The 15309-nt window shown below is 48.4% G+C and overlaps 1 protein-coding gene across 1 annotated transcript; it reads right to left on the minus strand.

Annotated features, from left to right (window-relative positions):
- Window positions 1–14068: 14068 nt before the first annotated feature.
- LOC104500717 (chromosome unknown open reading frame, human C18orf42) lies at window positions 14069–14308 on the minus strand (the record flags this gene model as incomplete). The annotated part of the gene is made up of 1 exon (XM_010144411.1): window positions 14069–14308. A coding segment is annotated over one exon (240 nt), but the record flags the coding sequence as incomplete, so codon positions are not given.
- Window positions 14309–15309: the final 1001 nt, after the last annotated feature.

The following is a 15309-nucleotide window of genomic DNA, read 5'->3' on the forward strand; positions in this document are numbered from 1 at the left end:
CCTGGGCAGAGTCTGGCCCCTCCTCCTGACCCCCCTTTAGCTGTCAATCCCATGGAGGAGGTCCCCTCTCAGGCTGCTCTTCTGCAGCTGAACAGCCCCAGGGCTCTCAGCCGTTCCTAGCACAGAGATGCTCCAGCCCCACCCTCACAGTCTCCCCGGGGCTCTCCGGTAGCTCCTGGTCTAACAATTCCTTAAAGCCACTTGGCCCCAGCCCTTCCCCTTAGCGGAAGGATTTCTGAAGTGCTTCTCAGGATCACAGTGGGAAATCGCTCATGAGGATTTTCATGCTAGAGCAGCCACAGCAGGAACATCATCCTGCAGCCTCACATTCATACAAAGACCTGATGACTCCCGGAGGATTCCTTTGAACTTCTACTGTCCTGCGATTTAGTGAAGTAGCTTCTACTCTCTCATCTGTTCCCTTCCCATTGCTTTATTCAGCTCTTCTGGGAGGTGTTGCTTATTCTCGGTGCCTGCTGAAGTTCACAGGGCTTGTCATTACCTGGCCTGAGTCAAAAAAAAAAGCTACAACTAAGCAAGTCTTAGAGTTATCTGCCAGGTAGGGTGTTGAAAACATCAGTCCTTTGAGCAGCTCTCAACCAGCCCCAGCCATGACCTTTCTCAGCTGGGCTGCCCGAAAACCCCCACAGAGCAGCGAGAACGGGTCCATACCCAGCCCACAGAGACTCCAAAATGAAGGGAGCTGGCCCAGCTTTGTGTTTATTGAGCAATAAATAACCAGTGTCAGCCTTGCTTATGCAGCGAACGTCTCCTTCATGCAAGGTGAACGCGCTCGCCGGCTCGATGCAGAGATCAGCAAAGCTTTAATTCTTCCTTTTAAACACAAAGAACGGCCTTGGGGCTTGTATAACCCAGGAAACCTTGAGGGGGAGTTTTTATCCCAGAGATTAATTTCTGTCCCCACTGGTTTAGTAGTAAAACTACGATCAGGCTTGTGACACATGGGATTATGAAGAAAAAAGATATTACACATTTTTAACCAGACACAGACTCTTAAAATATTTGGAGAAAGACAGACTGGAACCCTTTGAAGTGACTTCCAATTAAGCTTTTAAACAAATGAGGCCGTTATTGCTGTGTAACAGCAAGACCATAAATTTGGTTTCTAATTAAATACTGGGTGAAAACTCCATGTCACACATCACCGCTTGCAAATTTATCCACTGTTGGATTTGACTGATAATACTTGGAGTGATGCTTTTTTTTTTCCCCGTCCTGTTCCAGGCGAACAGCAACTTCTCTCTGGGAAAACGAAGGAAAGCTGAAGGACTTGCCATGGTGGCGTTATATGGAAAGAAATACCAGTTTAATTCCTATAACCACCCAAGCCATGGATTATTTCACAGTTCTGGTCAAGATGTCACTGGCGTTTTTCTCCGGAGGAAGCTGCTGGTACCTGTTGCCACATTAGTCCTCAAAGCATTAATGAAGTTCATTTTTACTGGACTGTTTTCAGTCACATCGTACTTACAAGAAACATGAGCAGCTTCACTATCTGGTCACAAAGGGTAAGGAGCAAGTAATGCCAAGTCGTGCTGGCAGCATTATGGGACGATGCATTTTTAATAATTACATGGTGTTACAGGTTGAACTATGTCTCTGACTGTTGGTCCTGAGTGACGCTTTTGTCTCTGTCCCTTATTATCCTTTATTCCTCCATCTCTACAAGCATCTCTATTTCTTCAGTATTTCAAATAAAAATCCTGCATATTTCTGGCTGTAAAAACAACCCTTCCCTTTTCCTTTTGTTCTCCCCTCTGTGATCCTCCATGACACGTGGGCAGCAGCTGGAGGAAGGGGATGCTGCCCCTCTGCCCCGCTCTGCTCTGGGGAGACCCCCCTGCAGGGCTGGGGCCAGCTCAGGGCTCCTCAGCCCCGCAGAGACACGGAGCTGCTGGAGCGGGGCCAGAGGAGCCCCAGCACTGACCCCAGGGTGGAACCCTCTGCTGGGAGGAGAGGGCAGAGAGCTGGGGGGGCTCAGCCTGCAGCAGAGGAGGCTGCGGGGAGCCCTGAGTGCAGCCTGTCAGTGCTGCAAGGGGCTGTGCGAGAGCTGGGGAGGGGCTGTTCAGCAGGGGCTGTGGGGACAGGACAAGGGCTGGTGGTTCCACTGCCAGAGGGAGAGTCAGAGCAGAGAGAAGGGAGAGATTGTTGGTGCTGAGGGTGGGCAGAGCCTGGCGCAGGCTGCCCCGAGAGGTGGGAGCAGCCCCATGGCTGGCCCCATGGCAGGTCAGGTTGGCCCTTGGGGCTCTGAGCCCCCTGCTCTGGGGGCAGATGTCCCTGCTCCCTGCAGGGGGTGGGACTCGGTGAGCTCTGAAGGTCCCTTCAACCCAAACCAGTCTGAGATTCTACGGCATCGGTTCAAAATAAGCTGTTGGACACCTGACCCTTTTTTCCATGGTAACCCTTAAGGATTCCCAGCATTTAGTGATGACCAGTGACATGAATAAGGTTAATAGTTTACTGGGACAAAAAGAACATAAATTCCTTCCAGTCCACATAATTTGCTGCCAGTGGTCCTGGGGGAATCACCCAAGGCTGGTTTTTTTGAGCTGCTATCCTGTGTTTCTGTCTGAAGCATTGAGGGCATCACAGGTCTGTAGGGTCTGAGACACCAAATCCACGGTCACGGTTTGCTGCTGCTGAACACTCTCTAGGTGCTTCATCCTGACTTTCAGGAGGACTTTGCATCACATTTTTCAATTTTTAATCTAAATCTTCTCATGAATCTAGGATCTTGGATTCCCCACCCTCACCAGGTATAAAGAGAGAGCAATCACTGTCCTTTGTCCTTTTACACAGCACCTCATTCCTCCAGAATTTTTCCCTCCAGCAATAAGCCCTTCCATGGTTTCTGAGAAGTCCTTCTGCTGGCCTGTGGTTTGGGGGATGTTGGGTTACTTCAAGGTAACGCAGCCACTTTGTTGGCACCCTGTGAAAGTCACAGCAGCGCAGGTTCCAGCTCTTCAAAGTGTGCTACGGGGCTGGAACCACTGCTCGAATGTCTCCCTTGCCATTTCTGGGAGGACTCAGCTTCTGCTAGAAATAGTGCGAGTACATCGATTTGTTTATTGATCACACTCCTGCCAACTCTGTGCCTGAGGACAATTCCTTCCTGTCAGGATGTTTGCCACTCACTCGGGCACATAATTGTCAGTAGCGCAGGGTGGTCTCCTTCATCCTCGCCCCTCTTCCCACATCCCATGTCTTAGGATTCCAAGAAGAACCCCACTCTCACCCTCACCCTCAGTGTGAGTCATAGATCAGGATTGGAAAAGAGGATCAGTCAGAAAGGTCAGCCCAACAGCATCAAAATTAGCTCAGTATTTTAATATTTTGTTCAGAAAACACTTCCAGCTGGATAAAGAACGATCTTTTTATCTAGAGAAGGCATTAAAAATAAATATCCAGCACTGTAATAAATATGCAAAAGGAAAATGGTGATTTGAGGTATCCTGTGATAGTTCAATATGCAGTGGAATGGGTGTGTTGATGTGGAAAATTCTTAATTAGCATTTGAGTATTTGCTGTCTGCCCCCCCTCAACCCACTGTGCAAGGCTTTGATATCCTCATGTACTCTCTGGGCTATAAAACCGCGATTCTGTGCCAGGGAGTCGCCTGTAGGATCAATGGTTTCTCACTATAAATCGGGATGGGCACTATTGATCTGCCTTCCGGCAGGATACTTACCTCTGACTTGAGGCGAATATTAATGAGGCTATTAGTCCTCCATAAAGCAAGCAAGTGGCTTCTCAGTAACCGGGCACAGTCCTTTCCATCAGTACCCCTAGATGCCAAATGCATCACTTCGCCTCCAGCGCGGCTGCCCTAAAGGGCGACAGAGTGTAGTTCCCAAACGTCACAATCACCTCCGTTTACACTGACAGATCTCGGGAGCACCTCCTCTCACCCACGCAGCAGTTCTGTTTCCGCACCAAACACCCCTGGGGCGGTGGGTGCCCCAGGGCTTTCTATGCTAGCAAGGATCCAACTTGTTCCTGACCTGAGCTACAACAGCAGACAAAGGACACAAGCGAGGGTGGTTCCTGGAGGGCTGAAGGACACACGCCAGAGCATTCCGTTGCTGTAGGTTTATTTATTTTTTTTCCTGTGTAAAATAAATGAACCCTTGGCTGGTGGTCAGGATTCCTGCCTGCTGCTGCTTTCTGTTAAAAAGCCTGTTACTGCCTCTCTGCTGGCTTCACAGCCCACGCTGAGGTGTCCACTCAGATCCCAGAAATGCAGCCAAGGGCACAGGGAACACCCTGGGGCTGTCAGAGCAGGCTGGCAAAGATGGGACAGAGATACATGGGAGGCTGGACTGCAGCCTTCAAAGAGGCAGGAGACAACAATGCCACAGTACCCCCTTCTGGGCCAGTTGGATCGGCTTTGCAGGAACCAGGGACAATCGCTGCTAGAAATACCTTCACCTGGGAGGGTGGCTGAAGGGCTCCAAGAAAAACCAAAGAGTCTCAGAAAGGAAGGTGGGAAAGGTACTCCTGGACCCACAGGAGGTCCCCTCTTCTTGCTAGACAGTTGAACTTTTTAATCAAATTCTCACATAAACTGAAGAGAAGCTAAACTAAGTGATGAAGATGATGATGAAGTGGAAGCCCAACAGCCCCACACTGTTTGTTTGCAACACTAACAATGAAACCAGGGCACATTGTTCAAACCTACTGTCATGCTGTCCATGTTCAGCCAAATTAAAATTAATATATAAAAAAGTAATACTCACCCCCAGTGAATGTACAGTGGTCACAATAAACAGGGAAGCCATCCTCAGAGCAGACCGACAAGCAGGGCCCTCCAAAGAGGACAATGCTTCAGAAGGGGAGGAGGAGCCCCTTAGCCAACTTCCCTCTGTATATTGAGCGTGATGTTTGTGGGATGGGGTCCACCTGTACCAACAGGGGCAGCTGCCCCAGTTTCTGCCCCTCCCAGATTAAGCTCCTGGCTGACGGGAAGCTGCGAACAGCCTGCAGAACACAGCTGGTCTGGGATTCTATCCCAGCAAAACCAGGACACATTGTCCTTCTAAAATCACATTATTTCATCTTGGTGAAGCCCACACTTGTGTTTTGCTTCCCTTTTTTAAGAGGAGTAAGCAGTGGAATTTGCATTCAGCTGGGACCTCGAGAAGTGGGTTATCGCAGCAAGGTGGAAAAATCTGTTTAACCACAGACTAAGAGCATTGTGATTTGCTTTCCTGGGCAAGCTGCTGAGGGCGCGGAGGAATCCAGAGCTGACTGCACGCAGCCTTTCCCCACAGCATAGCCCAGCCCCTCTCCTGCCTCTGCTGGGGGTTCCTCAGGCGCAGGCATGGCCACGTGAGCAGCTCTGACTGTGGTACTGTGTTTTATTGCCATCCTACCCTACTGCTCCGTCCACTTTCTCTGATGACCCTAATGAAGGAGCTTCAGACGAAAGATCCCTGGGGAAGGAGGAGCTGCAGGGCCCCCGGAAACCCAGGCTCAAGCCTTTGGTGGCTCCTAGAAGAGTATTCAGAGGGATCCCCATTCCCACAGCTGCACTGCTTCTGCAGGGGGCTGGTAATAAGGGTTTTCCTTTGGAGGCCAGACACAGGCTGCAGGTCAGAGCCTGGACAGCCTCTGCTCTGTCCAGCCTGTTGGCAGAAGGGTGCTGTAATCCAGAAGAGTTGGGATATGCTGAACTGACACCTAAACCAGCCAACAGGAAAAGCCAAATCACCCTAAACGCTTCCTCCCTCCTAAGCCCACACGCTCTCCTGACCCCTGTGCACCACTGCAGGATGAGGGGCGGAAAACCCCTGCCCTCAACCTTCCTGAGAGAGGCAAGTTCTCTGCTCCAAACCCTACGTGGAGGATCTCCATCTGGTTTGAACCGAAACCTTCCTGACCAGCCAGCAAAGCTGGGGCCGATCGGGGGGCAGGTGCTCTGCAGCAGCAGCCTCTCTCCCTCCGTTTAATTATCCCCATTTAAACAGCTCTAAAATAAACCAGACTGCAGTCACATTGAAAAAAAACCAAACCAAACCCAATATGTGTGTCTGAAATGTGATTTCTTCAAAGGTTGCCTGAGATGGGCAAGAGAAGAAAGAGCTCTGCAGCAGCAGAGATGGATTCCACTTCCCCTCTTTTGCCAGGGAAATACCTTAGAAAAAGTTCCAAATTGATAGTAATTCACTGGTTTCAAAGGGCAGACGATATAAATCTTTAAGAAAGAGGTTTGCCCCAAGAAGAAACTGCCAGTTTAAAGAGCTTAGAGCTCCAAATCGGCAGCCTGTGCTCTCTGTAATTCAATTCTGGAGGATCTTGGCTAACTTCATTAAGAGAACGACAGTGAAATTGAGATAAATCATCCCGCGGCGGGGGAGGGGCCAGTGCAGAAAAAGCAATGACAAACGAGGACGAATACATTATATTACCACACGGCTAACTCCCTGCCGCGCCCCTGGTAAAACGGGGTTTCATTAACACAAACTATTTCACATCAGAGCCCACGTTATTGTGGAATTAAACACATCGCGTGGGTCACGCCATGCATCTCTAGCAGCTGCATTACAGTTGGTTCTTGGTTTTTTTTCAGCCCGCTCAGGAGTGAATTTTGTTCTCTCTTGTAACAATTTCTTAGTTAAACAATGGACCATGTCTTGATTTTTACGTCTTCACCAACTAATCTCTCAGATATGTCGTTACTAACTGCGCAACTCCGATCGCCTCGGAGCTTTTGCTTCTGGTGCTTGTGGTAAGTTTGGAAGCATATTTTGTACCTTCTGGAAAGATTCCACCACCTTCCGACAGTCGTGCTAAGCCAACACTTACCAAGGCTTCACACACGGCTCATGGTGGCCAGAAAAAACCAGTGTTAAGGGAGGTAACCCTGCTGCACAGAGCTTTAGTTCCACCCTGTGACTCCTGGGTTTTCTTCCTCCCTGCGGGGAATATCAACAATTTGTATAAAGATTTTTCCTCCAGGAAGCCGAGTCACTGGTTTTACTAAACATGTTCAGCGTAAATTGTGCATTTCAATATTTTTTTTCTGCATTTTCACAAAAATTGCACTGAGTAACATTCAGTTCTTCCTACTTACCCAGAGTGTAAGTTCAGGAACTTTATTTCAGGTTTTGTTACAGCAGCTTTTCAACAGCAGCCCTCTGTGGCACCCCTCTCGGTGGTGCCTGCTCCTTTTCCAAGGAAAACAGAGCGCTGGGCGCTGAGGGGAAGGCTGCCCCAGCCCAGCCATTCTCTCCCCTCAGCCGTGGGTCGCTGGTGGTGCAGGAGGGGGTGTTGCGTCCCCAGAGCCTTCTGTCGGTCTCGTTGCGTGGGTCAACAGCACAAAAGCTGTCAGGAGGCTCCAAGGCAGCGTGTAAATCTGGCTTTCTTGGGAAGTCAGGCAAGGAAAACCCACCGCTGCCCTCAGACGGTGACACAGGTGGAGGATTCAGGTTCAGCTGAGCTCACGGTGTGTGTGGTTTGTTGCCAAGATATGGACTGAGATTGGTGTAATGTGTAAGTGGTGGCAGCAGCAGCTTTGAAGGCAGAGTTAGAGGAGCAGTTGGGTGCAATCCAGGCTCCTTTCAAGAGGGTGAGAATCCTGACAGGGATTTTTACGAGCTCAGACTCGTTAACTGCCACTGGGTTCAGAAATAAAGGCAAACACGTCTAAGGTGTTCTCAGCGCCTAGGAAAAAATTTCTCCACCTCGTTCAAAGTATCAATTTATTTACGTAACCCTTCCAAAAAAATAAAAATTTAAAAACCAGATACGCTGCAGATTTTAAACGGGGGATGAGCCAGAGGCAGAGCTCCTCTGGGTGCTGTTCTCACAGAAACACCACGTGCCTCTAATACAATTAAAATACGATCACGTCTGACTTCTGAACTCGGCTGGGGCCTGCGGCTCTTGCTCCTGCCGCGCTGTGATGGGTCTGGAGCGATGCGTAAGGGCCAGCCTGGCAGGCTGCCTCTCTGCAGAGGGTGGGCGGAGCTAGTCTCTGCAGAGAGGACTTACCAGCATCCCTTACCCCGCTTGCTGGGAAAGAATGACTCCCTCTCACTGATTTATCTCTAGGAGGTGCATTTGAGGACATACGTAAAGCCAGAAGCTGCATATACGATGTGGATGATAGTGAGTAAAATCTTAAGAAGTTCCTTCCTAGGTACGCAGGAGAGGTGCCTGTTGAGGCTAAAGCCTACTGAGAGTTTATTAGCTACTCCTGCTCTAACATGCTCCAGAAAGCACCCATGGAAATCTTTGTTACTCGTGGTTTCTGACCTATCGCTCTCCCAAAAGTGGATACGAAAGTACAGCTTCTCCCTCATCCCTTGATTTCATTCAGCCACAGCCAGACCAAGTTTTCTTTGTTTCCAGGTAAGTTAATCGTTTTCAATCAACAGCAAAAGACTTTTAAAAAAGACAAAGCATGGTGACCTGTCTTTCCCTCCCACATATACATGCAAAACAGGTGGAACTTCCCGTGTTCCAGTTCGTGCCCATTGCCCCTTGTCCTGTCGCTGGGCACCACTGGGCAGAGTCTGGCCCCTCCTCCCGACCCCCCTTTAGCTCTTGATCCCATGGAGGAGGTCCCCTCTCGGGCTGCTCTTCTCCAGCTGAACAGCCCCAGGGCTCTCAGCCGTTCCTCGGCACAGAGATGCTCCAGCCCCATCAGCATCCTCGCAGCCTAAAAAGATCTATAGGAAAAGTCTGCAGGAAAATTCCTTCCCCAGACCAGCCCTGTGCCTGTAGCATCATCTCAGAGTTTGGACTGATGTTTTCAAGGGTCTTCAGTGCCCACTTGTGGCCTTTTTTCCTGTTCCTTTCCATGGTGGTGGTCCAGTGGCATCCTCATACTTTGATCAGAAAGGTGATGTAACAGAACAGACTAGGGTCCCTGGACCCCGTGCCTTCAGCTGTTGCTCCACTCCTGAATGTCAGAAAGTCTGGGGAGGGAGCAGGGCTTTTAGCTCTGCTCTTGTACTGCCAGGGCAAAACCACGGCTTGTTCAGTCCCTGCACTCCACCGGCTGTTCTCCTGGCGTCTGGTGGAGTTACACTCCAAGGTGAAGCCAAAATGACAGCATAGGGGAGGCATAGTACAGTCTAATACCCAAAGCGACAGTTGCAAAACAAAGAGGAGTTGTCTGTCTGCCATCGGTGTCTGCAAAAATACACCGAATCCCCAGGCTGAGGCATTGTTCCTCGAGAGACACACACTGAAACAGGGTTTCTCTGCCCTTCTGAGGAGCATTTGGCACCCCCTTGAGTGATGACACATTTGTTGTCACCAACAATGTGAAAATTCCTGCACTGGTGTATTTTTCACTTCTGCAGAGATGGGCACTTGGGTAAAAATAATAATAATAAGGAAGGGGGCAATTACCAGCAGAACTCACTTGTTTGCTGCTGCCCAGCCTTGGCGGCGGAGGGAACAGAGTCATCTGTGTGTCCTAATGAAATGTGACAGACGCTGAGAGACTGGTGGATGACATTTCCTGAGAGCATCACCATCTGCCCACTGAAAGCCGCTGGTATCCGGACATCGTAATCCGTAAGGGCTGTTTGTTACCCTACCTCCAAATCACAGGTCACGCAGCTCCTGGAGCTGTACGTCACCGGCTTCCAGGGCAGTCCCCGTGCCGCAGCCAGGAGCCTAATTCTCAGTCTCTCCGTAGCTGGATGTTTGACTTCCCAAATAAGCCAACAGCCTAAGATGTAGATATTTGGAAGGGTGAAAAATAGATTAGAGAAAGCCTTCTAGCCTGCCAGCAGCAAAATAGAAGTTAACCTAATTCTTTGCAGGGCAGATGGAGTTATATAACCTGATTTCTAAGAGTACGGGATTTTTTAAGGAAATAAGGATTTAGTATGTATGAAATGCAGCAGTTTTTGCAGCTTCAGAGTCACAACATGGCACTAGTTTCTGCCATCCTGCTTGTACACACAATGCAGGTACAGGGAAAACAGTTTGAAGAAGGAAAGATGCAACAATGATGGGGGGGTGTTTATCCTCATCGAGGAAAAGCATGTTGCCTCAGGTATGCTGGAACAGAGATTGGAACAGGGACTGCAGGACTGAGCCGATTTTTTTCCTCCAGCCTTTTTTTTCAGAGCGAAGAAAAAGGTGACCTTGAGAGACAACAGTATGGGCTGATGGGAGTAAAAACCAGCAGTAAAACAACCCCAACCGAGCAAGGAGTGGAGCTTAAATTTACTGTGCAGACTTGGGTGAGTCTTTGCGTTATTGTTACTGTTTTGCTTTGCTTGCACTCACAGCTTTTGCTTTACCTGTTAAACTGTCTTTCTCGGCACATGGTGATGCTCCAGCCCCCTCAGCATCCTCGCAGCCTCTGCTGGACTCTCTCCAGGAGTTCCTCGCCTCTCTTGAACTGGGGAGCCCAGCACTGGACCCAGGACTCCAGGAGTAACCATCTGGGATGCACATGAGCAGAGAATAGTAGCTATTCCCTCCCTAGGGCGGGGGCAAATGGGTCACCCTGCCAAAGGACACAACTCAAAGTCTTCTGTGGACACCGGGAGGAACCAGTTAAGTCTTCAGAACATACAGCAGTGCTCATCGTCCACCTCAGATCCCACAGCAAGCAGTTACAGTCTTCACTAGCCGGTGGTTCTAATCGGGTTCCAACTCTGAAAGCACACCTGGAATATCTTCCTTAAAGCTACCAGAGGCATCTTACTCTAATGTTTTAGAATCAGCTTAGGTGGGTTCAGTCTCCACCTTGCCTAAGAGTTAATCTTCTCTCTTTCTGTACAAGTTCTACACCAGCTATTGTCACAACACACACGAATGATTCGTGATGTTCTGTCCCGTGTGGCCTCCTCCTACAGGTAACTGAGAGGAAAAAAACCACCCCAACACAAACCACCACATTTAACCCCCCAGCTCCTGTTCTTTTCAACATTATTTATTGTTGCTACTCACCTCTAGTGAAAGAAAAGACAAAACACCACCACAATGGGATGTGTAATTCCACAGGGGTTCTACTCCAACCTGAACAGAACAGGAACAATTGTTGGTTCAGCGTTAAAACCAGGCAGCTCATTAACAAATCCAAGTAGCAAGTCACTGGAGGAGAAGTTATTAAAAAAGAAAAGCTGCTTATGTTAATTAAACAAAGAAAATCTGCCTGGCAGACAGGAACAGCTTAGAAGAAAATGCATTTGAAAATCGGTATCCATTTCCTGGTGTTCTCCAGAGCACTCGAACACAGCTGGTGTGTGTGCAGCCATTCAGGCTTCAGGATTAAAGAAACTGTTGGGCGTGTTGACTAAATCCAGCGGTCTTTAAAAGCAAAAGCTTGTGCGTGTGCACCCAGTTTTGTGAATGAAGCTCTGGAAGTAAAGAGACCGTACCTCTGTTCGCTTTGAACGGCAGGATAGAGCACGAATTAAAAACCTGTCAGGCCTCTGAGAACCCCTTTGAGCTGGAGAACCCAGAACAGGGAAAAAGCTTCTGCCAGAGCTTATCGTGAGACATCAAAGCTGATGGCAAGGCTCCCCATCCATTAGAAACCAGGCTCCGTTGGTACTGCTGCTCACTCCCTGTGGAGTGGCAGGTGAGGAAGATGTCACCAGCAGCTCAGGTTTCCCCCCTCACTCCCACAAACTCTTCTAACAAACAGGTTGATCCATGTTGCAGGAACCCGTAAGAGTCATTACGCTCTTTTGACAAGAGAAACCGGAGACACAGAAGGTATTAAAAGTTTCTTTAGTGTTTTTTATTTGTAATCAGACCAGCATCACATCTGTAACAACTTCTATAGTCTGTACTTTCTCCAGAAAGTACAATCTGTCAGTGAAGATACCAAAAATACCCACTTCCACCATGTAGTAAGCGTGTAACCAGCCCAGGGTAACGTTTTCTTCCATTCGGTTCTCCGATGTGCGGTTCGGATCTCAGCTACGCTCCCTTCGTCAGCAGGAGACACTAAACACATGCCTTAGTTTAGGGATATGTAGTACAGCTGGGGGACATGTTTTGTGGCTCTTGGGGAAAACTGCAGTATTGAAGCCGCTCTGTTTGTTTGTCCTCAACAGAGAACACAGAAAACTTCCTCATGGCTCTGTTAGGCTTCCTACCGGTTTTATCTTTCCAAGGTATTAGACTTCTGACAGCACTGGAAGTGACGGGCGTGATTTAACGGTTAATGCTGTGTCTGGAAGGACTGGGGCAGTGAAGGGATGTTGTAGTAGAACAGGCTCATATGAAGCAGTGGCAAAAGCCAGGATTCCCTGGCTTTCAAAATCCCTCTAACCCAATGATTTTTAAAAAAACGTGGTCATGCAAACAAAGTTTCAAACTATAGGAAGATTATTAAAGTATTTACCAGAAATACATATATAAAAAAGATATATTGCAAATTTCTGGCCACAAAAAGCATTAAAAAAAAAAAGTAGACTAATGCCAAAGAAATGGGGATTTTGCTGTTCTGTAGCTCTCCTTCCTACAGGACCGTGGGTGAGCCCACGGCAAACCCTGTTCTGCAGGAGGGAGTCTCTCCTCCTGGAGCTGCCTGCCCAGCAGCCTCGGAAGCGAGCCTTCACTCAGGAGCAGTTTTCTCAGACTCTCAGAAAGCAAAGAGGGCTTAGAAAAGAGCTCCCTCCCACCCAAAGGTTGTTAAATTAAAAAGAAAAATGGAACCAAGCACGTTTCACAGGTTTAATATTACAGTATGTGGCTACTCATGACTAAGCCTCCAGCCATGAGAAAGAATCCTGAAATCGTTTAACACAAGCACTAGGCCACAGTAAGTAGCAGCCAATTACTTAAACCAAAGTCTCTTTGAGAATCAGCTGAGTGGAAAAGCAATTACAGAAGTTTTGTCTCCTCTACAGGTCCTGCGCAACTGCTTCTCCGTATTTCTAGGGGTGTTGCTACAAGAATTGAGCTGAGGCAGAGCTACGAGCCATTTCTAGAGTTAAATATCCTGTTATTCGTGTTGGATGTATAATAGTGTGATCGTCATTACAGTCAGGGAGCATCAGTGAAAGCTACGTCTATTTAATTTGTATTCTCAGAAACACCATGGACTTCCGCAGCTGGAGAGAGTGGTTAAAGGGGAAGTTCTCTATCACCAGCTTAAAGCAGTGTGATGTGAGGTGAATCTATCTAACAATTGCCAATACCTAATGTCGCTTCACGCCTTGCAGGTGAGAAATAAATATCTACCACAGCAGAATTCAGACACGGCATGTTTCCATCCTTCAAGACATTAACAACTTCAAACCCCTTTTCTTTAAGCCACTCCAGGCTTTGCTTTCTGCGAATCAAGCCCCAGCAAAGTTGCAAAACTGAAGGAAAAGCTGTCAAGCTGCTTCTCAGCACATTGGTTTCTCTTCTCTCAAGAAAATTAAAAGCAATAGTTGAGGCACAAGTGATGCAGAAGTATTTGAAATAAGTAGACTAAAACTTCAGTACTCCTTTTAACTGCTTTTAAAAAAGACACAGATCGGAGGTCTAGGATCACAGTCACTGCAGTCTTACTGCATTGCTATTTTTTCCCCCCAAGATGAAGAAAGAAATCGATTCACAGAACTCACCAAATCCCCTTTATGCTGCCGTTTCACCTAGGCCATGTTCAACCACAGCCAAGTACAAACTCACGCTCCAAGGCAGCCCAAGGCCGTCCTGCTGGGCTCAACAGCGAACCGCTGTCTTCGGTGAAGACAGCTCCAGTGAACCCAGTAACTCGAAAGAAGCACCTGTCCAGCTGAACTGGCATAACTGGTGCACACAGAACTTGCATGAACAACAAGCTTGGGGGAATGAGTCCGTACCATAAGAGCTGGTGCTTGACACTACCTTTATAGCTGTGGTTCTTGGTTTGTGTAGCCGTGGTTCTCGATCGCGGGAAGAGGCACTGCGTCAGTATGGGCTTAGTCATCTAATGCACTTAGTGCTTCTCGGCTGAGGACTATTGCAGCTTGGCCCTACGTCTAGGCGTGGCTATGCTTTGGTTTGCTCTACAGCAGGAACGGTGCCCTAGCAATACAGCTGATACTAAAGGAAGGCTGAAACCACTCACGACTGACAAAGCCAGTCCACTCCTTTACTTCTTCTCATGCTTCTTGGTTAAGTTTCCTCTCTCCAGCTGGAGGCTCGCCCCGCTGTTGGGTCGCTTCTCCTTTTGCTGGCTCTCCTGGGACACTTGCTGCACTGCGCGGAGGATCGCGGTCTGCACAATCTGCTTGCTGGCGTTCTGCAGCTTCACCTCGTCATGCTCCGTCCCTGGCTTCTCACCTGCCAGAACCAAACAACAAAGGAAGGGAACGAAGCGTTGGTGGCCACTCTAAACACTGAAGGGTAGGAGATAGGGAGTTAAAAGAGCCCCAACCCACAGAGTGGTAGGGACAGGTTTGTCACGTAGGAAAGCTGCCAAGACAGGGTGGGAGGTGCCTCTGTGTGCTCAGCGCTACAGGACAGAACGAAGGGGAGACATTGAGTCCCGCAGCTCTGTCACCCAGTGCCCAGCCCTGGGACCTCTCTGGCTTCACAGCTCCAAAGAGCACAGCAGCATTTTGCAGCAAGACAGTGAAGGAGGGTTTTCTCATCCAGCTGTGATTCACATCCCCTTTGGCTCGAGCTGAGCTGCTGGATGGGGAAATGGATGTTGTTTGCAAGACTGATATGTCCCCCCTCATCACCACAGAGAGAAAAAGCTGTTTCACTCACATTTCTATTTATTTTTACTTCAGATTAAAAGTCCTCATGCATCAAATTCCAATCTGACTTCAAGGCACAAAGTTTTGTTCAGTGCCAGTTTATTAATCCTTCCCTACATTCACAAAAATACTTGCAAAAGCATTTAAAAATGCTCAGATTCCTACAGGTAAAATAGAAAAAGAGCCCCCAAACATGTCATCTGTGGCAACCTGACAAATAGGTGTTTCTCCTGTGAATACTGAAAGCAGTTCAGTAGAGCAGTCACTGAGAAATCCCACACTCAAACCCCTGAGTGTGCTGCTCTGATTTTGGTCCCAAAGGAAAACTTCTGGATCCAACACTCTAAAGGTTTTGACTCACCAGGTTTTACCTCCTCGGCTACAATTCAATGTATGGAAAATAAGGTAATTCCTAAGGAGCACCTGGGACCAGCTCCAAAGTTAATGAAGAGCGTAAATTCTCTTCATCTGTACAGTGTTGCTGTTTGTTTGAGGGAACGCACTTCAAACACGGACATACGATATCTCCCTGGGTCAAATGCCGGGCTTCTCCCACGGAGGGAGCGCTCCAGCACACAGACACAGAGGGGTTTGGTTTTGAAATGAAGAAAATAGGTTCTGTAAAGCC

Source organism: Buceros rhinoceros, unplaced genomic scaffold, assembly GCF_000710305.1.
Source record: "Buceros rhinoceros silvestris isolate BGI_N320 unplaced genomic scaffold, ASM71030v1 scaffold3431, whole genome shotgun sequence".
NCBI lineage: Eukaryota > Metazoa > Chordata > Aves > Bucerotiformes > Bucerotidae > Buceros > Buceros rhinoceros.